At 39.8% G+C, this 24,797-nt stretch overlaps 1 protein-coding gene across 1 annotated transcript in view; it reads left to right on the top strand.

Annotated features, from left to right (window-relative positions):
* Positions 1–24,797, top strand: part of DGKK (diacylglycerol kinase kappa) — a 98,327-nt gene that overhangs the window by 30,192 nt on the left and 43,338 nt on the right. The window contains exons 3-5 of the mRNA XM_037733375.1: positions 11,083–11,193; positions 12,902–12,982; positions 14,915–15,019. Of these exons, the coding sequence (XP_037589303.1) occupies positions 11,083–11,193; positions 12,902–12,982; positions 14,915–15,019 (297 nt within the window). The remainder of the gene's footprint in view (positions 1–11,082; positions 11,194–12,901; positions 12,983–14,914; positions 15,020–24,797) is intronic.

The following is a 24,797-nucleotide window of genomic DNA, read 5'->3' on the forward strand; positions in this document are numbered from 1 at the left end:
AGTCCCCAGAGGACTTTTTAGTGAATTTATTCTTAAGTATTATTCAGGCCTTCAGATGGCTGTCTGCATGGGTCCGTTTAGCAATAAAACAATCTCCCCAGCTCAGGAGTAAACAGGTACTTCTTAAGTACATGTGGTTAGGTGATGTGGGCTCACCATCACCACATTTTAAAAGACATTTAAAGCCATAATTGGAAAGAGATGGGTACTTTTAAAAACCAGAGCACAGAAGGCACCAAAATTGAGTTTCTATGCTTTGCTGTTTGAGTGAGTTGTAGCCAAATAAGCTACATTCAGGCATGCGCTGCATAACAATGTCTCAGTCAATGATGAACCTCTTATACTATGGTGGTCCCAGAAGATTATAATATTGAATATTTACTGTACCTTTTCTATGTTTACATATAGAAATACCATTGTGTTTCAATTGCCTACAGTACAGTAATATGCTATACAGCTTTGTAGCAATAGTCTATGCCATATAGCCTAGTTGTGTAGTAGGCTATACCATCTAGGTTTGTGTAAGCATATTCTGATGTTTGCACAATGATGAAATGGCCTAATGATGCATTTCTCAGAACATATCTCTGTCTTTAAGTGAGATATGACTGTATTTGCTTATTTACAACCTTCCTTTTTGGCCTTAGGTTGCAAGCACTTTTAAATACCTCTGAAGGCTAAAGCCTCCAGATTTAGAAGCTCCCAAGCATGGTCCAGCATATTGTTACAAAGTGTTACCATATGCAAAATTTGGGATTATGACATTTCAGGTACCTCTCTAAAGGACTGTGATTTTTTTCCCCCTCCCTATTTGTGAAAGCATTTGCAGTACATGGTTCCCTTCAAGAAATTTAGCTAACCAGTGAGAATCCGCAGACATCACTGGTCCATGGCTTTTCCTGCTGGGTGAAATAGTGGCCCCTGGGGAAAAAAGAAGTGAACTGAAGTGATCCCTAAGTTAGATCTGACACCCAAGTCAGATCATAATAACTATCATCATATGGTTATTTGGTATGGGAGTAGGGTGGGGAGAGGCAGTAGAGTAAAAAAAAAATCAGCCTTCAAACCCCAGCTCTGCTATTCACTGTGACTTAGAACTAGACACTTAACCTCTCTAATCCTCAACTTTTCACTTCCCTCACAGGACTATTGCCGTGGGCATTAAATAAGATAATGCATGTAAAGCAAGGGCAAATCGCAGGCATTTGTCAGCCAGAAACAAATATTTTCCTTTGGAGAAAGAGGGATGAAGAGAAACTTAGAGAAGAAATTGCTGCTCCTGCTGCTTCTAATGAGGGCCATCACCAGAGTCACAACAGGAGCCACTGCTCTCATAGTAGATGGTTAGGATAAACAGGGTACGTTGCTTGGTGGTGGGAGCCCAGGGTTAGTTAGAAGCAGTGAGGGAAGTGTCCCTGAGAGAATAAACATCCACAGAATGTTAGCTTTGTCTCTGGTAGCTAACAGTCAGGTAAAACGATGGAAAAGAAGACAATTGGAAGCAGGCATTGTTTTGTCACTTTTTGTAAGATGGTGGCACTAGATAAGCTAATTGATGTCCTGACCTCTGTGATCTTGCTTAGGTTAAGGGCCAGGGTCCAAGATACCCTGGTATCTTTTTGGAGGGACTTTGTGTAACCACAAAACTCCTTTTCCAGGCAAACAGCAACTACTGCTGTAGCTGTAAGAGTCTCCCATGAAGCTTCCACTTACACTATCCCTTTTACTGGATTTCCTGTTTCTAGGCTTTTGGCTCCCCAGTGCTCCAGAAACAGTCCTCTTTCACCTACTCAGAACCTTGAGTCTTCCCTGCATTTGTGGAGCAAAGTCAACCTTCTGCAGGCAGCCTTGTCATAAGCCATTTTTCTCCTCAAACTCACAAAGTTCTTACCCAGCCCTTCCTTTTGATCTTACCCATCTTCCTTCTGGTTTCCTCACATCCCATTCCATGCTATTCCCCTGGAACTCTGTAACTGTGCACATATTCCAGGAGGCATTCCCAATACAGAGAAAACTCAGTGGTTGCTGTTATACAGCACCTTCACTCACCTGAGGGAGGTCAGTGAGGAGTCCCGACAAAACTGAAATACGGTGGCCTGAGGCCCAGCACTCTACCACTAATTTGCTTTTTGACTTGAGTAAGCACAGCCCCTCTTGGAGCATTATTTTCATAATCTAACAGGGTGGGGAGATCTAAGATTACTCATTGCTAAAGTCAAAGTTAGCTCAGAAAGTTAAAAGGTCAGTTTTGTGGCATGAGAACAGACTTTGAACTAACAGAGACCAGAGCTTGTATCTCTATCCTACCAACTTAACAGTGGCCCCTCATAGCAGTGAAATGCCTTGTTCAAGGCTGCACAGTTAGTAGGCAGCAAATCCAGCATTCAAACCTATGTGTAGTTCTCGGAGGGCACAGCAGAGCTCTTCCTCCTTCCTGGATGCAGCTAGTACCAGGTCAATTACTAAGGGCCAGGTTACCACTTTCTGTACTTTGTCAGCCTGGGCTCACATTGGTCACCTCCTCCCCATCCCCCAAACAATTAGTGGTCCTTATCCTTCCTAGGAAACTCCACTAATAGAAAAGAGGAAGGAGGAAGGGGCTGAGAAATTTGTTCTTTCACTGGATTTCCTGTTTCTATGTTTTTGGCTCCCCCAAAACTTACAGGTGTTTAGGGTCTATGGTCCCAGTGGACTAGTTTTTTTTTGTTGTTGTTGTTTTGTTTTTTAAAAAACAGAGTCTTGCTCTCTTGCCCAGGCTAGAGTGCAGTGGTGTGATCTTGGTTCACTGCAACCTCCGCCTCCCTAGTTCAAGCAATTCTCCTGCCTCAGCCTCTAGAGTAACTGGGACTATAGGCACCCCTACCACGCCCAGCTATTTTTTTGTATTTTAGCAGAGACAGGTTTCACCATGTTGCCCAGGCTGGTTTCGAACTCCTGAGCTCAGGAATCCACCCACCTTGGCCTCCCAAAGTGCTGGGATTACAGGCATGAACCACCACGCCCAGCCCCCCGTGGACTTTAAAGTCATCAAGACTTGATATTTGTTTTATCAATGTACTCACACCAGTGCAAAATGACATGTATATACAGAGTTCTTGCAGTGTCATTGGTAATAAAATAAGATTGGAAACCACTGTCTTTCAATAGGGAACTGTTTAAATAAATACATATAACATCATGCTTAACTTTCTTCTATTTCATTGGTAGAGAATGGGACACCGATGTTCATCTATAGCTCTTCCTTAGCACAGGAAGCAGTGGAAGGAGATTTGCAGATACAGTCCTTGCAGACCTGCATAGTAGAAAAATCTGGCTTCTCAGTTTGCCCAAGACTCTCCTGATTATAGTGCTGAAACTCCTGGGAAAACCAGGACAGTCGGTCATCCTATTCCTCATCCTGCTGCTGCAGCCCTTAGACAGTCAGAGGGGAAGAATCCAGTAGTGGCATGAGTGGAGAGATGGCAGCAGCCCTTGCATCCACAATCCACAGGAGACAAGGGACTTAGAGTGGCAGGCACGTGCTCTGAAGGTATCCTCATCTGACAAGGAAATTGAGGCTCAGAGAGTTTAAGCGATTTACCCAAGGTTACACAGCTAGTAAGTGCTGGAGCCAGTCTGTCTGACTCCTGCCATGTCAACAGGACCCTGGGGAATGTAAAGCTTTCAGTGAAGCAGTGGGTCTGACCTTTCTAAAGCCTAAAGCACCCGGAGTTGCATTTTAACCAAATCAAACACAGTTGCTTTGAATCAACTTTGGCAAGCCAGTGTTAGGAAACGGCTTTCTTCCCAGCACTTCAACCCAAGCAAAGAGAATAGATGTTCCAGGTCTTTGGACTGAAGGAGTCATAGACAGAAAGCTGGCCTTTTCAGTTATGCCAATAATAGTTCAGTTCTCACTTGGGGAGTGATAGCCTACTCATCCCCCAACTTATCCAGCCTCCCACACAAGAGCAACAAGAGAAATTAAAACAGAAGAGCAGCCAGCTAATAACAGGTAGCGGTGCATGTCATGATGTTTGCCTACTTTTTTATTGGGTGGGGGTGGAATTCAACTTGTTTATATACCAGTGGACTCTTTCGCTAGGAAAAGGTAAAGAATTCCCTAAAGCCTTATGCATCAAAAATGCACCAAGCAGGCTGGGCATGGTGGCTCAATTCTGTAATGGGATTACAGATGTGGGAGTATTGCTTGAGCCCAGGAGTTCAAGACCAGCCTAAGCAACATAGCAAGACTCTGTCTTTACAAAAAGATTAAAAAATTAGCCAGACGTGGTGGCAGGCACCTGTAGTCTCAACTACTCAAGAGGCTGAAGCAAGGGGATTACTTGAGCGAGGAGTTTGTGGTTACAGTGAGTCATGATTGCGCCACTGCACTTCAGCCTGAGCAACAGAGCAAGACCTTGTCTCTTAAAAAAAATGCACCAAGTGACAGAAGAACAGATGTAGCAGATAGTAGAAGCTTTGGGAACTTGGGAGAAGCAAAGGAAAAGGTCACAGCAGCAGCTGTACTTGCCCTTTCCCAATTAAGCAGCAGGCGGGTGTTAATTATATACAGGAAATTGGGCTGCTTTACAGACTCCGGTGAGATATTTTATAGAACATGTTTTATAAATATGGAGTGAGGGAAATGCTTATCCTCATTAATTTATTAATCTATACATGTTGAGGTATAGAGAGCACCAGGGAGAGATACTACCTGTGCCAGGGTGTGGGAGTTTCTGGGATCAATGGATTTGGGTATTGGTTTATCAAAGAGGATTCAAAATGAAACTGAAGCAGACTTTTCCAAAGCTTTAACTTTCTCTGTACAGGCTGCTATGGTTTTGGCAAAGATCATTTTGTGTGAATACTGTACACAGGACCTGAATTACGTATGCCTTGGAGTACTACATTCTTGCATTTGAATGAAGCCAATTGATCTCTGTGGTAATTGAATTTGGGACAATAGACTAATTAGCACCATACTCACTCTCACCACAAAATAATCAACTTTGAGGGTTTAATAGTAGAAACCATAATGTTATTTGGGTTTTTGTGTCGAACAGAGCTGGCAGGAAGTCCAGGAGGCCTGCCTGAAGTGTGCTGTGGTTTAATAAGCGCCAAGTGGTAACATGGCATTTCAATATGTACAAGAATTCTACAGCCCTTCCTAACTTCTTTCTATCTGCAGCATCACAGATATTGCCACCGAAATGTGGCAACTTGGACCAAGAGGATTACATGTGTGTCCCTTCTTATGAAATAGCTGTGTACCTATAAATGTGGCCGCCAATCAAAATTTCCCATAGAGAGTCCCATTCCTCATTGCCTTTTGTAATAACATTAGAGATACATTCTTCTGACAACTATTTTAACTCCAAGATGTTACAAAGTCTCAAAACTGCAAAACAAACATGGGCTATCTTATTTGAGAGGAAAACTTCCAACTATTTCCTAGGGCAAGCCACTTGATGAAACTAATTTCAGGGTGTCTTTTGTAGGACAAAATTGCGTTAGAAGCTGCCTTTCACTACCTGCTTCGGAGGGCTGATGAAAGGATTTAACCAAAGCAAAAGCACTTTATCAATTGCAAAGTGCTGTAGATATGTGAATTCTAACTACTCTTCCAAGTCAATCTTGGACTATCACTTTAAAAAACCGGGAGAACTCCCTTCTCACCCACCATTGAATGTTAGGTCTTCAGAAAAACAAGGATTACCATTTGCTACTTTGAGGGAAGCTCATTAAGAGTTCTAGTGTGGAATAGTCAGAGCTGTCCATAGAATACTTTTTAATTCTTAGCAATCTATGATCTTGTCTTTCAGGATAAAGTTTGGCAGGGGGATGGGGCAGGGTCTGTGTTCACCCTGCTGTGTACATACTAATTAACCAGGCCCTCCCAGTTTTCTTATCATGGGACGAGGAAGCACAGAGTCCACTAACATTTTGTAATTGTGGGTACTCGAACAAAGTAAGGGAAAATTCCTAAGCCTCAGATTTACTGTCTGGAAGTCAGACGTGACACTGCATAGTTGTGGTGAGAAGGCAATGAGATGATATTATCTGCAAGAAGCCAGGGACCAGGAAGCCCCGTGCAAATCTTAGGGGACATGCAATGGCTGTCCCTTCAATGCCTCCCTTCACAGGATGCATTTGCTTGTTTCCTTACTTCTTCCAATTTTTGCCTCAGGAACTTATTCAGTTTAGTAGTCCCAAGCAGGTAAAGATTGTTTTGCATGCACATATTTTATCAACTTGTGGCAATCAATGAGTGATTTTTAGCTTCTGCCTGTTCAAACTGGCTTCCTGGGACTGCCTATTGGTTTGGGGGGTTTTACAAAATAAACAATGGTTTATTTAGAAATAGTAATTGGGTTAGTAGGGAAGTTTCCCTGAAGGATAACAGAGGTCAAAGACTATAGGCACTTTACGTTTTCCAAGATCCAGGTTTGGGCATTTGTAGAAGTTCAGAGCTGATGACACAGAGCCTCTGTTTAGAACTTAAGGAACTCTTATTATGGCATTCTAATCTTAATTAACAAAAACTAGGTTTCAACTTCATTGTATCTTATTCAAGGCAATACTACTTCATTTGGTCCTTTCTAACAATGCCTTCTTGGGTCTTTTAACCTGGTGAAGAAATTTATCTTGCTAAACAATTTGAGAACCACAGAGCTTACCTACTCCCTAGCCTTGACATTCTGTTCTTGTCATGGTTGACTGTGTCCTCCTGTTTCCAGTTTCCAGATGGCAATTTGGCTTTTGACAGAAACAAAGTAACTTGATAGGCAAAAGAAAGTCAGTTCCCACAAGCTACCAACCCTGTTCTGGTGCCAAAGTATTATAAACTTCGTGTTGACAAGCCATAATATCTGCGAGAGTAATTCCAGACTTGATCTAAGATGTGTTCATAATAATAATAATAATTTATTATTGGAAAGCAGCTTCACAATATCATCCTCCACTTCAGAAATAAATCCTCCTCATCTCCACTGGTATACACACATTGAAACTCTCCCCTTCTCATACCCTCAGACCTTGGGTATCAGCTAAAAAAGAGATTACTTCATTTCTGCCATCTCTTTTTCCCTTAAAGAACTCAAACAACCACTCTTCCAAAGAGCCAGGTTGTAGACAAAGTTTTTGCTTTCTTTTTCAATGAACATTCCACATACTTATGCCCCTGCCATATCACATGGGTATACGTTTATGTTCCTTTAATAATTTTAACATTGTAGCCCCTTGAATTATTTTTTTCATTATTACAACTTTATACTAGGTTTTCAAACCTAAATAGCAGGTAGTTCCCTCTTCACTACTCTTCTTTTTCAGAATTCCCAGGCTATTTTTGCTTGCTTATTAAAAAAAATGATAGACCATTTTTTAAGCAGTTTTAGGTTTATAGAAAAATTGAGTGGAAAGTAAAAAATGTACCCATACATACCCTCCCACTCCCTCCCAGTTTCCCCTGCTTGGGGCTACTAAACTAAACTGAGCATGGTCCTGAGACAATTATTATTATTATTATTAACATTTGTGCATTTTATTATCTTGCATTTGTGCAGTGCATTTGTTACAATTGGTGAGCCGATATTGATTTTTTATTATTAACTAAAATCTACCATTTACATCAACGTTCATTCTTGGTTTTGTACATTCTATGGGTTTTGACAAATGTATAATGACATGTAGCCACCATTACAGTATCATATAGAGTACTTTCACTGCCCTAAAAATCCCCTATTCTCCACCTATTTTCTCTTCTCAACTGCCCTTGAACTTCTGGCAGCCACTGAGCTTTTTTACTGTCCCTATAGGCTTGCCTTTTCCAGAATGTTATGTAGTTGAATTGATATAGTATGTAACCTTTTCAGATTGACTTCTTTTACTTAGCAATATGCATTTAAAACTCCTCCATGTCTTTCTGTGGTTTTATATTGCATTTATTTTTATTGCTGGATAACATTCCATTGTCTGGATGTACCACAGTCTGTTTACCTATTCACCTACTGAAGGACATCTTGGTTGCTTCCAAGTGTTGGCAATTATGAATAAAACTGCTGTAAACATTCACGTGCAGGCTTTTGTGTGGACATAACTTTTCAATGCATTTGGATAAATAGCAAAGATTTCAATTGCTAGATCATTTGGTAGACATATGTTTGATTTTGTAAGAAACCGCCAAACTGCCTTCCAAACTAGTTGTACCATTTTGCATTCCTACTAGCAATGAAAGAGAATTCATGTTGCTCCATATCCTTGCCAGCATTTGGTATTGTCACTGTATTGGGTTTTAGCTATTCTAATACATGTGTAGTGGTATTTAATTGTTGATTTATAATGTATTAATAATTTTTAAAAGTTATTTTTCTAGTTGTTGCTCTGGGGCTTATACATCTTATCAAAATCTATTTCAGATTTTTATTAATTTATAGTGAGATATAGAAAACTTATTCCTATATATCTCTATTGTCTCTAAGGGTCCCCTGAGTGGTAGACCTTAGTTGGGGTCCCCTGAGTTGAAGGAGGTTACTGATTTTTTGGGAGCAGTCTCTGAATAACCAAGCAGGATGATTTGCTGAGTTTCCTCAGCAAATGGGATGTGGTCTACAGGCAGATAAAGTAGGAACTTGAACAAAGATAATCATTTCTCCTTCTTGCTCATAATAATATCATTAAAGAGCTTATCAAATGCCTAAGCTAAAATCTGAGTCCTCCTGGGGTATCATATTCACAAGTTATAAACTGGGAAATTTTAGTTTACTAGCCTATGACTTGCAATGCCTGAAAAATGGGTTCTTTAAGGGTACGTGCTTCTCAGAACAGGCCAAGAGAATGTACTCGTGTAAATATCTTACAGTCTGAGCTGCAAAGCTTTAATCTGCAAATGGAGGGAAGGGAAAAGTAGCCAACCAAAAACTGTAAAATGAGCTGGTACAGGGAACATTATATATGACAAAATAAGAAAGGTAAAGAACGCATTTAATAATTTTGACAGAGCAGAATAAATTGGGAAAAGGGCAGAGATAATGGGTGTAGATTCATTTGTACAGATTTGGAGCAGTTAAAATTTGGAATTTAAGTCTTTAGCAGAAAGGAGTAAATAGGACTGCCTAGGTATTATGAAGACTTAGTGTGGAGGAATATATGGATAGAGGCAAAAGGGTTAGGATACAAAAAAACAAATGCCATTAGTGAGAAATATACTTTAGGCCACCTGGCCAGAGAGCAGAAAGGAACAATATATTCGTTTTTTTTTTTTTGAGACGGAGTTTCGCTCTCATTACACAGGCTGGAGTGCAATGGCACAATCTCGGTTCACCACAACCTCCGCCTCCTGGGTTCAAGCAATTCTCCTGCCTCAGCCTCCCCAGTAGCTGGGATTACAGGCGTGCACCACCATGCCCAGCTAATTTTTGTATTTTTAGTAGAGATGGGGTTTCACCATGTTGACCAGGATGCTCTCGATCTCTTGACCTCGTGATCCACCCACCTCAGCCTCCCACAGTGCTAGGATTATAGGCGTGAGCCACTGAGCCCAGCCCCAATATATTCTTAATGTTTAGAAAAGTTGTTTTCTCTTGGATGACTCAATTTCAACAATTTAAATATAATTTCTTAGTCTCTTTCTGCAATCTCCCTACTTCCCACAAGGTCTTATTGTTCTCTTTGTTCTGACTTCTCAGCACCATTCTTTTGCATCGCAAAGGTGTCACAATAACCATGAAACTCCCACAAGTAATGAAGAAGGCTCAGATAAATTGTGATTGCTTATGAACTGACTTTTTCCAGTTGAGATAAAGAGGCTCTGTCCACTAGTACTATCCAATTGGTTAGAGAATTGAAGAGTGTATAAATGTATGAGTATGTGTACGTGTGTGTGTGTGTGTGTGTGTGTGTGTGTGTGTGTGTGTGTGTGTATTTGGGAGAACAGGAATGGCAAATAATTGTTTAGATCAGGGAACTAAATTCAAATTCCTGCTGTCAGGCATGCCATCTGAAGGGAGCAGCTGCTACTCAGTTTCTGCATATCATTGCCATGTGATAATGTAAATTCAATGTTACCAGATGTTCTAATTTAAAAAAAAAAAAAAAAAGAAACAGGAAACCTGCATTTTTATATGAAATCTTCTACCTTTTAAGTATTACCAACTAATTTAAAACTTTGAAAAACGCTAGGTAGGCCAAACAAAACACTTCTCCAGCCACCCAATGGTGAATGCTAATTTAAATGATAGATAAAATGCATGGTAGAGCCTTGATCCTGTGATTTTTAAACTCAGTCTGGCCCTTTGTCCATTAAGTACGGGTTTGGTTCCTGCTTGGTGGAGTTGAGTACTTCTCCCAAATGGCAGTCTTGCATGTTGGTTTGTATTCTATAACTTAAGTGAGAACTTCTTCAATGATGAAAATTGTAAGTAGACTATATGCTTGGTTGGGATCAGTGTGTTCAGCAGGTAACTGAAAAATCAGTAGTTAGACTATGAGATGTAAAGAAAGTAATCAGAAGGTAGTTTTCTTGTGGTGTCCTTTTTATGTGCTTGCTCCTTCATGAGATCATGAGTCCATTGAAGACAAACCATGGTAAGGACTTTGGATTTGGCTCTAAAAGTGTTGAGAAGATATTGGAGGCTTGTGAACAAGGAAGGAACATGATCCAACTTAATATTCTAAAAGGAACACTCTAAAAGAGCTGACAGAAAAGCCCTGTCTAGAGCTACAATCTGGAGACTTCCTGAAAATCTGCCTTTACAGGCTTTTTCCTCTACCATACATTCTTTCCTAGAAATGCTGGTCTTACCTTTATGTGTTCGTGTCCTTGCCCTCTATCCTCTACTGCAAATAGAGATGTTCTCCATGGTTTTTGGGCCATGTAGCCTGATAAATGTGAAGCCTATATCATCCTGAATGAGTAATCCAAGGGCAACCAATGTCTCCTCTGATTGAACGAGCTTCACTGTGTTCTCACCTGGCCTTCAGGCCATTTCTCAGATCTGTGACAAGATAGAGCCTTCTAGATACCTGCTTTTTCCATCTGAGAGAACAAGTGGTATGACCTTATGAATTGATCTCATTGCTCAACACCATCCTTTTGTCTTTCAGAAAATATTGAAGGAAGGACCTCTTCTGAAGAACTGTAACTCTTTGAAGAGATGGAAGCCTAGATATTTTCTGATTCAAGGACAGAAGCTCTACTTTGCACACCATCCAGCGGTAATATATAGCATCTTGTCAAAAGGATTAATGGGTGGGTGCCAGGAAACGTTTGTGTGGAAAGATGGACTAACAAGTAAAGACATGTCAGCAAACATTAGGGTGGAAGTCAAAGCCCTCTCCTCTTTTTATAGCTTGGCCTTTTGGGTCAAATGGGGATACTTTTCTCTCCTTTCCCTTTTCTGTATCCCTTTCTTTTTGTATTTTTCCCAGCTAGCTTCTGCACCCAGAACCAAGTATAATTTTGGGGATCCAGTGCAAAATGAAAATGTAGTACTCCTTATTAAAAAAAGCAGGGGGAAGTTCTAGTAAAGCTACTAACATATAACGCTTTATGTTTATACTAAAATGTTAATATAAAGCAATGATGTCATGGTGTTTTTATTTGCTTTTTAATGTAATTCTAAGTAAAGAAAAATAAAATTTTAGATAATTAGCATGAATTTTACTATTCATCTGCACACAGTACAACACCAGTTTTAAATGCAAATATAAGAGCATTTAATTCATATAAAGATTCACTAAAATTATACAATTTGTGTTTAGTAGCTCATACAAGTTTATGTATTTTGCTCTCAGCAGTACACAGAACTGCACAAAACTAGCTCAACGGTTCATATTTCACTTCTTGATACTTGTACATTCTACCAACACTTTTCTAACTGAAAGAACTATGAGTTGCCTTATCTTTCCATTTCCTTCCATGTCATCATTTTTAGCAGAAATGGTTGGCTAACACAGGGGTGTAACAAGCAAGAAAGAATACAATAGGGCTTCTTAGTTGTTCGTATTTCTTAGAAACCATTTTTTTTTTCTATGTCTGAAGCAAGTTCTGGTTCCAACAGAAAGTATGACCTCTCAGGGCTGTCGGCTCCCCTACTGCTTACTCAATAATAGATGTAACACACTTATCTTGAACTTGCTTTGAGTCTTGCTAAACTCCCACTTTTCATGGTTCCACTAGAATTCTATGTTCATGGGCATCACAAATCCAAATGGAGTGACAAGACATGGGGTGGAAATGTATATTGCGCCTATCTCCTCTGCTCATATGCATGATCTTTTGTCCCATTGGACTTCACTTACAAAACACATGCTCAAAGACAAAATTATGAAGTAATTTTAAGATGACAACAGCAAAGCATTAAACTAAGTGTGGAGCCCTTCTGAACACGGGGCCCTGTGTGACTGTACAGTTTGTTTACCAGTGAAACTGGCCTTGCCTGTATCCATGATACTGATTTCCTGCTGCTGGCTAGGTGGTATTTACTGTGGCCAGTGAATAAGGAGACACAGGCCTCAAACTGGATGGGACTAGCAACGCTGTCAAAGGCTCCCACCCAATAAAATGGGAGCTAATCACAATCTGTTCCACTAGGATTCTAGTTAAACCACATCCCATTATCTTTTCCAGCGTAAGCCTTTATGTTTAAATAATTCTGAACTCACCAACTCAAGCCTTCCTATAACTCCACATAAATGTCTATAAAAATTTATTTTGATTTCATTTTGTTTTTGTCACATGATGTATTAACAAAAATCATGTTGCTAAATAAATTTTAGCCCTCAAGTCAAAGAAATGATTGGATCATGATTGCCACAAATGCCCGTCAGTGAGTGTGTGTATGTATGTGTGTTTACCTTTTAATGTCTCTTTGCATAATTAACCAGATGGTTTCTCGTGCCTCTCCCTCTTATATCTTTCTAGTTTGCACACTTTGACACGATTGATCTGTCTGAAGCCGTCGTGGCAGAAAGCAGCTGTAGAAACCTTTGCCACAGTTTTTGCGTAAGTATGATTGGGAATGACTGAATGGGCAGGGGTATGGGCTAGCTGGGAAGATAGCTTCCCATAACCACTTTTTGCTTCTTTGAACTTCAGGTTTCCAAGGTTTCCTTTGATCTCAAATTGTTATCATTCATGCAAACATTTTCTAGCAGCCCACTGATAGTGAAGAAAAAAAGTGATGGTCTTGTTCCTTATTACCAGTATAAAGCTAAGCTGACTTAAAGGAGAAGGGAGTATGTGACTTATAAAAATCAGTCCTCCTAGTGAAGGTGATTTAGAAGAGGATCACTGGGAGTCTTTCAAGAGATTGCTAATATGTTATAGAAAATGGCAGGATAATTGAGTTACATGACATCCTCTCCTCTGATGTGGTAGATAAGAGCCCTAATCCAAAGTGAAATCTACCCCATGTTGAGATAACTAACAAAAGTGCCCCAAAGAAAGCAGAGGATTTTCTAAGGAAGTATCTGAGGGCTTAGTGTGGCTGAAATGTCATATGGCTTTGGTCATTCAACTGAATCCAGACCAGAAAACTCACTGAAAAATAGAAAGCTTGGGGGCCCAGGAATTCTTCTACCCAACTCTTCCAAGAACTGTCTTCTCCCAGCCTCAGTGGTGAGTTATCGAGCCTGGAGCTCCTGTTTAGGCAGGTAGGGGATAGTACCTAACAGACTAAAGAGCTGTAGACCCAATGTCCTGCTTCCGTGGTGGGTTCATGTTCCATCTTCTCGAGAAAGGAGAGTGGCTGGATCTAAGAAAAAGACTTTGCTTTTGTTATTCTCTCATTACATCACCCTGACACAGGGTAAAGCTGAGGGCTCTATTGACCAGTCCCAAAAAGCTGAGCCTTTGGGTGATGAGCGTATAGGCTAATGTTATTGGTCTGCATTCTACAAAGAAAGAAATCTAAGGGCTAGGCTGCCCCTTAACCCAATTAAAGCGCAGAAGCACTGAACATCAGCCCCACTCAAGAATGGGTTTGGACCAAAGGAGTGGCTGTTACCACAATCCCAACTAGCTCGTAGTTCCATCTACCACATAATCACATTGTGCTACATAGAAAAGGAGAAACAAATTCCTTGTTGGTGTGGTGAGCTCTAGCTTCAAGACTTGGGGAGCTTGTAGTAAAGGCAATTAGGCAATGGAAGCAGTGACTGATGCAGTAGCTATCCATGATCCCTCCTGCCCTCTGGAAAAAGATCAAGTCCTGCCCATGGTCTACATCTGCTAGACTCTCCCTGTGGCATTCTTATTATTCCTGCCTGGGTTCTTGTGCCAAGCAGGATTAAGAAAGACAACTGTAAAATTATCTTCAGGTTATCCCTAACCATAAGAAAGAAAGAAACTGGATGTTTAAACATCTCACTCTCCCACTAAACAGGGACTCCCTAATGAACCATATACAATTTTACCACTTCAAGTAGACAGAGTCACAGTAAGCAAGTGGGGTTTTCAGGCAAACTAACTTGAGTAATAGATGGTACATGGTTTAGCATTTAACAGAATGAATTCTGAAGCTAAAGAATCTGGATTTCAATTCTAGTGTAGTTTCTTGCCTGCTGGGTGACCGTAGGCAAATCATTGAACTCTCTTTGCCTTGGTTTTCTGGGCTATGAAATGGGAAAAAATAATAATGCCCATCTCACAGGGTTGTAATAAATATTGAATGAAATAATACACATAACGTGCTTTAGAATAGTTCCTGGCACATAGCAAGTGGCATTGAAACGTTAGTTATTGCTATTAGCACTATTACTATTTTGGATGGGTATCTAAGGAGCTACGAGTGGCTTTGGCAATGTCTGTTTTATATTCAAGAAATGGCTTGCATTGTGCTTGGTACGTCTGTCTAGTTTCTGAGAGCATTCACAGACTCTGTTTGGAGGCAAAGTTATGGAGTGAGAACAGCTAATATTGTGTCTTTTTGTTTAGGTTATCACACCACAACGAAAAGTCACTGTGGCTGCATCCAACCGGAAAGACATGGAAGAATGGATTAACGTCATAAAAACTGTCCAACAGGGAGAAATTCATAAGGTAAGGAAACTAGTAAAGAAGCCACACAATTCTTAATAAGTAAATAATTAATTGCATTACTTAAGCCACCTTTACAGCAGGGAAATAAGATGGAAACAGAGACCACCTGGTTAGGAATTATAGACAGAAAACCTCTTTAGAATTATTCATAAATAGGAGTAATTAACTTGGACTCAGACCTTTGTAAGTATGTGGTGCAGACGCCTCTATACATATCTACTTGATATGTAGATGTCAATCTATCCTCAATGGATGAGGTTCTCAAGATGTAGGTGAGCAGCTAATGTAGATGCCCTTAGGTTATGAAAGCCACAATCAAGCAGTCTTAACTTGGGTCTGCTGAATGACCATAGTAACAGCTAAAGAAACTGAGCCTCAGAAAGAGGCGGAATCACTATTCAGCAGGGAAACCAGGATTCAAGCACTTGACCACTATACTATTTGCCTTTCTGTTTTCTGTCTACTACAAAAGTAATGCAGAGGGAAGAGCAACAAGTAGTCCTCTCCAAAGCTTAGCAGGGTTCTTTTTTACCTGACAGTACCAAATCTCCGGCCACTGCTCCCTGAAGTAACTGGTGCAATCAAACGCCAGGAGAAACACTCTGACTGCTCTTCTATAGATCTACCATAGTTAGAAGTTATGTAAATTCCAAGAGGAGAGAGATCTGTGTCATTTATTTACTTAGATCAGTCTCTGGCACATAGTAAAGGCACAATAAATATTTTTTTAATGAATAAATGAATCTGCAGGAAATCTTGGAACCAGGGTTTGAACAGAGAATGATACATACTTCATTCTGAAGTAAAGTTCTGCTGTAAAGGTCTTAGAGATAAAGAAGAAGGTGAATCCAGACTTTAAAATAACCTGATGTCTTAAATAACTAGCAATGGGTAGAAGATTGTTCTAGGCAATTGGGATGGAGCAGTGTGTGAAGTGGCTTGGTGATAATGAGGTTTAGAAATAAAACTAATGCCATAGAGAAGAACCATCCATCCCTACTCCCCGAACACTTCTCAGGCTTTTGACCACTTCATCTCATAACTATACATTCTGCTCCCTATAGCAATTATGGGAAACATGACAAGATGGCTGACTTGAGGCCTCTCCAAATATCATTAAGGCCTCTCCAAGTTCCACATTATATATGCTTAAATTGAGAGATCCTTTGCTCAGCATCTGATGGTGATCTTTATATGCTTTAGCACTCAGAATTTTACCTCTTTGTTATTTCCTTCTTCCTTTTTACCTTTCCATAGAACAGAGATTAATTATTTTACCTGTCATTTTCTTCTTCCTTTCCTAATGGAGAAGCACATCCCCTCTTCACCCCCTGCCCCCACTAATGAGGCCACTATGGTACAGCATTAGAGGCAGTCATAAAAAGTTATGAATTCCATGCTCCTTTCCTATTTTCATCCCTGTGGACCAATATCTTTCCTTCCTGTGACTTACCTCTATTCAAACTGGAGTGTTTCTCATGAATCATAGAACATTTACATTTTGGCATAAAAGGTCACATAGGATATTTTGAATTTTAATTATTGCTCTAGGAACGCAAAAACTGCTAGAGAAATTCTGATGACTATCAGAGAATTGGTGCACCATTCCTGAATTCATTGAATTAAACACCTAGGTATCGATTACCCAGCACAAACTAGAAAGGAAAAAAATCTCCCTGTTTACTCTCTTGGAGGAGTTGTATCAGGTTGTAATCACAACCTCTGTGGAGCTTCTCCAGGGACCTAAATCTATTAAGGAACACTTTTATCTGATAGTGAAATGTCTCACCCCCAGCATCTTAGCAATTCATCTTACTTGAAGTTTAAATAGTCAAATATGCTTTCTCCCATATGTACCTTATCTCTAATGGTCCTTTCTGTCCTCTGTCACCACCAGTGCCTGACAAATAGGGTGAGGGAAGATTAATCATGGATTTAGTAGTCTATTAAAGTGGTGACAAAGTAATTGGATAATCTATGGGAAACTAGTCAGTACACATTAATAAGCTGCCCCCTACTAGGTGCCCAGTTCTGTTTCACAAAGAGTAGGAAAAAAAGATGCAATACTTACTCCCAGCCTCAATGAGCTTTGTAGGTAATGGGGAGAACCTATATACACAAAAGAAACAGTTAAATAACAGTACCCAAGATAAATGCCAGTTTTCAGAGATGTTACAAGGCAATATATGATTGATTGCCAGATGAATGAAACAGACAATAAAGTGGTATGGGAGTTCAGAGGAGGAAGAGATAAGTATGGGCTGGAGTCCTCTGGGAAGAGTTAACAGAGGAGAGATTTGAGACTGACCCTGAAAGATAGATTGTATTTTTATTGGTGGCAGGGAATTAGGGGCAGTGGGAGGTCCTGAACGATGGAACTGGCATAAGTAAAAGCTGAATAACAGGAAAACAGAACCTTTTTGGAATACAGTGAAAGGGAGAATTCATTTCACCAGAACCGTTTAGGAAAGTGAGTCCAAGGCGTATGTTTTGAGACGGAGATTGGGTCTGACTTTGGAGCTTTTGCAATGCCAGGATAAAGAGTGGGGAAGATTAGCAATGTGTTCAAAGTTCAGCTTAAGGATAGATTCAAAAGGGAAGAGAATTGATAAGAGGGATACTTTAGGAATACAGGATGGATTAGTCAAGGGAAAAACTAGAGGCCAGAAGTTCAAAGAAGAGGCTATAGATTAATTATGGCAAGACAATGTTAAGCCCCAGAATGGGGCTAGAAAGAAAAAATAAATGTGGATACTGAGTTAGGGGTGAAGGAGAACCTAAATATAAGAAAGAGGCAAATGATATAGGAAAGTCATAGACAGATGAAAGGTGTGAGCCTGGGAGATTTAGAGAAAGAATAGAAAGGAGAAAATTAGAAATAAGAAGCTGCTTAGAAAACTACATTAAGTGGTTAGCTCTTCCTAATGAATTTTCATGGAATCATAGACTATGGAAACAGAAATAGACCTTAAAAGTTATCTGGACTCCAGATACTACATTCTAGAGCACCTGGAGATGTAAGTTATATGGCCTTTATTTGAACTCTTCCAAAGGTAGGGAACTAAGTTCCTCGCAAAAAAAAGTCCATCTAGTGTTCCTAAAGCTCTAAATCTTGGAAAATTTTTTCTGAAACTTTGGCCTAGTTGAAGAAATAACTTTCTAACATTCACTGTAAGCTGCAGGAATGGCATCAGCTGCCTCTTGAGGTAGAGAACTCCCTGTCATTGGAAGTAACACAAACAAGCAAATTGAACAACTGCTTGTCAGATGTCGTATAGATAACTGATTTTTTTCAAGTGGGCAAACTAGATGAACTTCAAAAATCCTTTCAACTTGAAAAGCTTTCATTAAGCAGATGAGAAAACTGAGCCTCAGAGAGGGTCAGTTGCCTTGCCTAAAATCACAAGTTGATTCTGGCAAAATTAATATCTTAGTTCTTTTAATTTTTAATCTAAGTTCTCAGAAGGATATCTTCAATTCTGCCTAATTATCTTCTATCTTTCCTTTAATCTCCACCCTTTGTGATTATGGGGCAGGAATACTAAGGTAGACAACTGAATTGTATAGATCAACAAATAAATTCAAAGTGGCTAAATGAGTAGCTCATGCATAGTGTGTCCATGACTAGTGGTTCGCTCAGGATGAGCCCAGTTTACACTTGTCCAGCTCCCCTTTCACTGTGCAAAGTGGCTCAATTTGGACAATATGGTCACCCTACAGTGGACAACCTGGGAGGCCATAACACTTCAGTAATTCCCCAAACGTTGATAGAACTGAGCAGTCGAGTTCACATTACAGCACACACCACTGACTTCATTTTATCTAAACTCAACCTTTTAGCATATAAGCCATCCCTAAAAAGACTCCTTTACGGAATGTCTGTAGCAGACTTTGTGCTTCGTGGAATATTTCACCTGAAACTTTTAAGTACCTTGCAAACACTTGATGTTGCTAAATCCCCACATTTGGAAAGCGCTTTGGAGTTAATAAGATTTCATTTAACTAATAGGCAAAAAAATCAATGTACATATCTGACTTCTGGATTATGCTGAAAGGAATTCAGGAGGTAGAGAAAGTACCCTTAGCTGCCCTACAACAATGATGTCTTAGTTCAGGCTGCTATAACAAAAATGCCATAGACTAGGTGGCTTAAACAACAAACATTTCTCACACTTCTGGAGGCTGTAGAGTCCAAGATCAAGGTCCTAATAGGCTCAGTGTCTGATGAGGGCCTGCTTCTTGGTTCATAGATGAGAGTCTTCTCATTGTTTCATCACATGGAAGAAAAAAGAACAAGAAAACTCTCTGGGGTCCCTTTTATAATCTCATTCATGAGGGATCCACCACCTCCTATAAGGAGTGGGGAGCACACATTCAGTGCATTGCAGTCTGTCCCTGAACACCCCCAAATTAATGGCCTTCTCACAAGCAAAATACATTAATTTCACCTAAAAATTCCAAAAGTCTTAACTCATTCCAACATGAATTCTAAAGTCTAAAGTATTATCAAAATACCATTGACATCAGATATGGGTGAGAGAGCCTTGGACAAAATTTATTTCCAGCTGTGAACCTATGAAGTCAAACAAGTTATGTCCTTCCAAAATAGAAATGGTGAAATAGGCATGGGATAGACATTCTCATTCTAAAAGAAAGAAATAGGAAAGAAGGAAGGAATGACAGGCCCCAGGCAAGTCCAAAACCTGGCAAGGCAAGCTTCATGAGATCTTAAGGTTGGAGAATACAGACGGTCTCCAACTTATGATGGTTGACTCACAATTTTTTGACTTTACAATGGTGCAAATGCAATGCACATTCAGTAGAAACAGTACTTCAAATTTTGAATTTTAATCTTTTCCTTGGGTAGTGATAGGCAGTACCATGCCGGGTGGTGGCACCAAGCCACAGTTCCCAGTGAAGCATTCAATCTTGAGGGTAAACAACCCATACTCTACAGTGTACTTTGTTGCCAGAGTTTTGGGGGACATTGTGCTTTGTGTTTTTGCATCCCATCATGTCTAAAAAACATCAATTTTTGACTCAACAATATTTCAAACTTACTGGGTTTATCAGGCTGTAACCCCATAGTAAATTCGGAGCATCTGTAATCCTCTGGCTCGATGCTCTGCCTTCCAGACCTACTCGAGTAGCAACATCACCCCCACAGATCAGTGGGGCACTGCCAATGCTGTGGCTCTCTACAGTGGCTCTATTCATGGCATGGTTCTCTGTTGGAACAGGGGCAAGCCCCCAGGGCTCTTCTGGACTGTTCCATCCCCACAGCTCTGCTGGGCATTGGTTCTACCCTTTGAAATTGAGATGGAGACAGCCTTGCTACCTAGGACTGTGCACTTTGGGCCTGTGATAGCAGCCCTACTGATCTCTGAATCACCTTTGGGATCATTCTTTGCTTGTCTTGAAGAAGTTTACATCCAGATAGTTCTATGGTCTCGTCCTGTAGGGTCTTCCTTTGTTTTGTCCCATTTTCTCAATTTCCTGTAGTCTCAGGTGACAGTGCTTCTGCTACTATAATCCCATCTTAATCCCATCTCTATTCCTGGCTTTTGTAGAGATGGTTAATTAAGTCTGTGATTCACATCCACACTAATTTCCTTATCAAATAGTGGGTCTTCCACACCTTTTCAAACATACTTTCTCATTTTTTATAATGTGGATAGACTGAGAATTGTCCAAATCTCTAAATTCTAGGGATTTTTTTGCTTAGCAATTCCATCCTCAATTCATTTATCTCCTCTCACATTTTTCATTTTAAACATTTTATTAGCCAAATATGTCCACAATATAATTTTAACTATAATCAAAATAAAACTGATTAATGAGGTATTTATGTATGTTACATTTTTAAATATTATTAATATTAATTTTGATTGACAAATCATAATTACACAGATTTATGGAGTAAAATGTGATGTTTTTATATATGTATACAAGTTGGCATGATTAAATCAAGCTAATTAACATATACATCACCTTGATTACCTATCTTTTTTAATGGTCAGATATTTGAAATTTATTCTCTTAATTATTTTAAAATACTCTATATAATTCATTGCTATCGACTATAGTTACCCTGCTGTACAACAGATCTCAAAATCTATTCTTCCTGTCTATCTGAAACTTTATACCCTTTGATTAACATCTCCCCATTCCCTCCTCCTCTCCCTCAACCACCATTCTGTTCTCTACTTCTATGAGTTCAACTTCATCAGATTCCATATATAAATGAGATCATGCAATATTTGTTTTTCTGTGCTGGCTTATTTCACTTAGTATAATGTCCTCCAGATTCACCCATGTTGTCACCAATGACAGGATTCCCTTCTTATTTAAGGTTGAACAGCATTCCATTGTGTATATATACCACATTTATTCATTCATTTGTTGATGGACACTTAAGCGGTTTCCATATCTTGACTATTGTGAATAATGCTGCAATGAACATGGGAATGCAAATATTTCTTTGACATATTGATTTCGGTTTCTTTCCACATATACCCAGAAATGGAATTATGGGATCATATGGTTGTTCCATTTTTAGATTTCTTGAGGAACCCCTATACCAGTTTCCATAATGGCTATATTAATTTGCATTCCTACCAACAATGCCTGAGAGTTCCCTGTTCTCCACATCCTCTCCAACACTTATTATCTTTCATCTTTTTGATAAAAAACCATTCTAACAAGTGTGGCATGATATCTCACTGTGGTTTTAATTTGCACTTCCTTAACGATTAGTGATATTGAGCATTTTTTCATGTACCTATTGGCCATTTTTATATCTTCTTTTGAGAAATACCTGTTCAGGTCCCTTGCTCTTTTTTTCAAAACTTTTTTATTATTTTTAAGTGTAAATTTATTTATTTATTTATTTATTTGTCTGTTTGTTTATTTTACCATACTTTAAGTTCTGGAGTACATGTGCAGAATGTGCAGGGTTGTTACATAGGTATACACATGCCATGGTGGTTTGTTGCATCTATCACCCAGTCATCTACATTAGGTATTTCTCATAATGCTATCCCTCCCCTATCGCCCCAACCCCCAACAGGCCCCAGTGTGTGATGTTCCCCTGCTGGTATCCATGTGTTCTCATTGTTCAACACCCACTTACGAGTGAGAACACTTGGTGTTTTGTTTGCTGTTCCTGTGTCAGTTTGCTGAGAATGATGTTTCCATCTTCATCCATGTCCCTGCAAAGGATATGAACTCATCCTTTTTTATGGCTGCATAGTATTCCATGGTGTATATGTGAAACATTTTCTTTATCCAGTCTATCATTGATGGCCATTTGGGCTGGTTCCAAGTCTCTGCTATTGTGAACAGTGCCACAATAAACATACGTGTGCACGTATCTTTAGAATAGAATGATTGATAATCCTTTGGATATATACCTAGTAATGGGATTGCTGGGTCAAGTGGTATTTCTAGTTCTAGATCCTTGAGGAATCGCCACTTGATCATGGTATTCTTTTAAGGTATTCTTAAATTCAGTTTGCTAATATTTTATTGAGGATTTTTGCATCTGTGTTTGTCAGGGATATTGGCCTATAGTTTTCTTTTTTTGTTGTGTCGTTGTCTGGCTTTGTTGTCAATGAGCATCAGAAATTATTGGATCACCTCTCTGCTGCTAGGGTTGGGTGGGGCCAGGTGTTCCCTACATGGATGATCGTTGGCCTAACAGTTATCCCTTGGCCTGGGGAAGAGTTAATCAGAGCACCCAGGTTGTGCGAAGAAGCTAGCTAGGGATTCAAGCCTGGAAGTCCCGTGGACCATGTTTCATGCAGCATGATGCTATTGGCTAGCTCCTCTGATGTGGTACTTCCATTGGCAAGGAACACAGAGCAGCCACCAAGACCTATACATTGATCACTGTGAGCCCCACCCCATTTTTTTTTTCTAACTGACCCCAGGTGATCTAGCCCTGCTGGTACTCCCAATGTTTCCCATGGGACAAGACAGGAATGGACTTCCTGTGAAGGATCCCAAAATGTGAGGAAGCTGAATATCTGCCTTGAACTCTCTTTTCCCACTTAGAAACCATAAATCCAGGGGAATTCTCTGTGGCACTACACCAGCTTGAAGGAGAAGCAGCACAGTCAAAGAAAACCATTCCTCTTACAATTTGATCATGGCTTTTCTCAGTTCTGTGGTCCAAGGGGGTGTCTCAGCCTCACTCCCAAGTTCGGGGATATTCACAATGGTATTCTTGCCTGTGGATAGTTGCCAGTTGGATTTCTGCAGTGCAAGGAGTGAAGCTGGAGAACTCCTATTCCACCATCTTGCTGATGTCACTCTGTATCTCACATTTCACTATAAGCAGTCAGGAGGAACGAAATATCCTCAGCTAAATGTCTAATTTCATCATTCACAAGTTCTACTTTCCATTAAACACTAGAATACAAACACAATTCAGGCAAGTTCTTTGTCACTTTATAACAACAATCACTTTTTCTTTATTGTCCAGCAACATGTTCTTAGCTGGTCCATATTTCTACCATAATTCTCTTCATGATTACTTAGGTATACTCTAAAAAGACAGAAGCTTTCTCTACAGTTCTCCTTTTTCCTTTCTGAGCTCTCACCAAAATCTCCTTTAAAATTTTATTCAGAGCATTTTAGGCTTTCTTGGCATGTACTTCAAAACTCTTCTAGTCTCTACCCATTACCCAGTTTCAAAGTTATTTCTACATTTTTAAGTATTTATTATAGTAGTACTCCTCACTTCTCAGTACCAATTCCTCTCTTGGTCAGTTTGGGATGCTATAACAAAATACCACAGACTGGGTGGCTTAAAATAGCAAACATTACTTTTCACAATTCTGGAGGCTGGAGCATCCAAGATCAAGCCACTGGCAGACTCAGTGTCTGGTGAACACCCACTTCCTCGTTCAGAGACAGTTATCTTCTTGTGTCTTCATATGGTGGAAAAGGGAGTGAGATGGGTCTCTGGGGTCTCTTTTATAAGGGTACTAATCTCATTCATGAGGACTCCCATCTCATGACCTAATCACCTCCCAAAGGCCCCATCTCCTAATACCATCACTTTGAGGGTTAGGATTTCAACATGTTAGGATTTTCAACATGAGGGTTAGGATTTCAACACAAGCATTCAGTCCATTGCAAGTTAAGAATCTGATTGGAGCAATGGGCTGCATGAATATATTCACCTAAATATTTTAGAGAGGGTAAAAATCAAACACAAAACCCAACGACCACACACTGAAAGCTTTAAAGAAAACTACTTTCTTTAGCATTTACTGATCAGTGGTTTGTGTGCATGCCACAGTTTTAAATCTGTCTTCAAAATGGATTTTTAATCTATGCCAACAAGTAAGAAGACCTGTAATGGCATACTGTATTAGTTTCCTAAGGCTGCTATAACAAATTACTGCAAATTTTGTGGCTGAAAGCAACAGAAATTTATTTTCTCAGAGTCCTGGAGGCTAGAAGCCTGAAATCAAATGTCAACAAGGCCATGATCTCTCTGTAAGATTTAGGGGAGAATTTTTTTTAGCCTCTTCTTAGCCTCTGGTGGTTGCTGGTAATTCTTGGTGTTCCTTAGTTTGCTGACACATCACTCCAATCTCTACCTCCATTATCACATAGTATTCTCCCCTGTATCTGTTCCCTCTGTATCTTCACATGGTGTTCTCCTCTCTGTATGTATCTATGTTCAAATTTCTCTTTTTATAAGGATAGCAGTCATTGGATTGAGGCCCACCATAATATAGTGTGATCTCATCTTAAATTTATTATA

The sequence above is a fragment of the Cebus imitator genome, unplaced genomic scaffold (genome assembly GCF_001604975.1).
Source record: "Cebus imitator isolate Cc_AM_T3 unplaced genomic scaffold, Cebus_imitator-1.0 Scaffold520, whole genome shotgun sequence".
NCBI classification, from domain to species: domain Eukaryota; kingdom Metazoa; phylum Chordata; class Mammalia; order Primates; family Cebidae; genus Cebus; species Cebus imitator.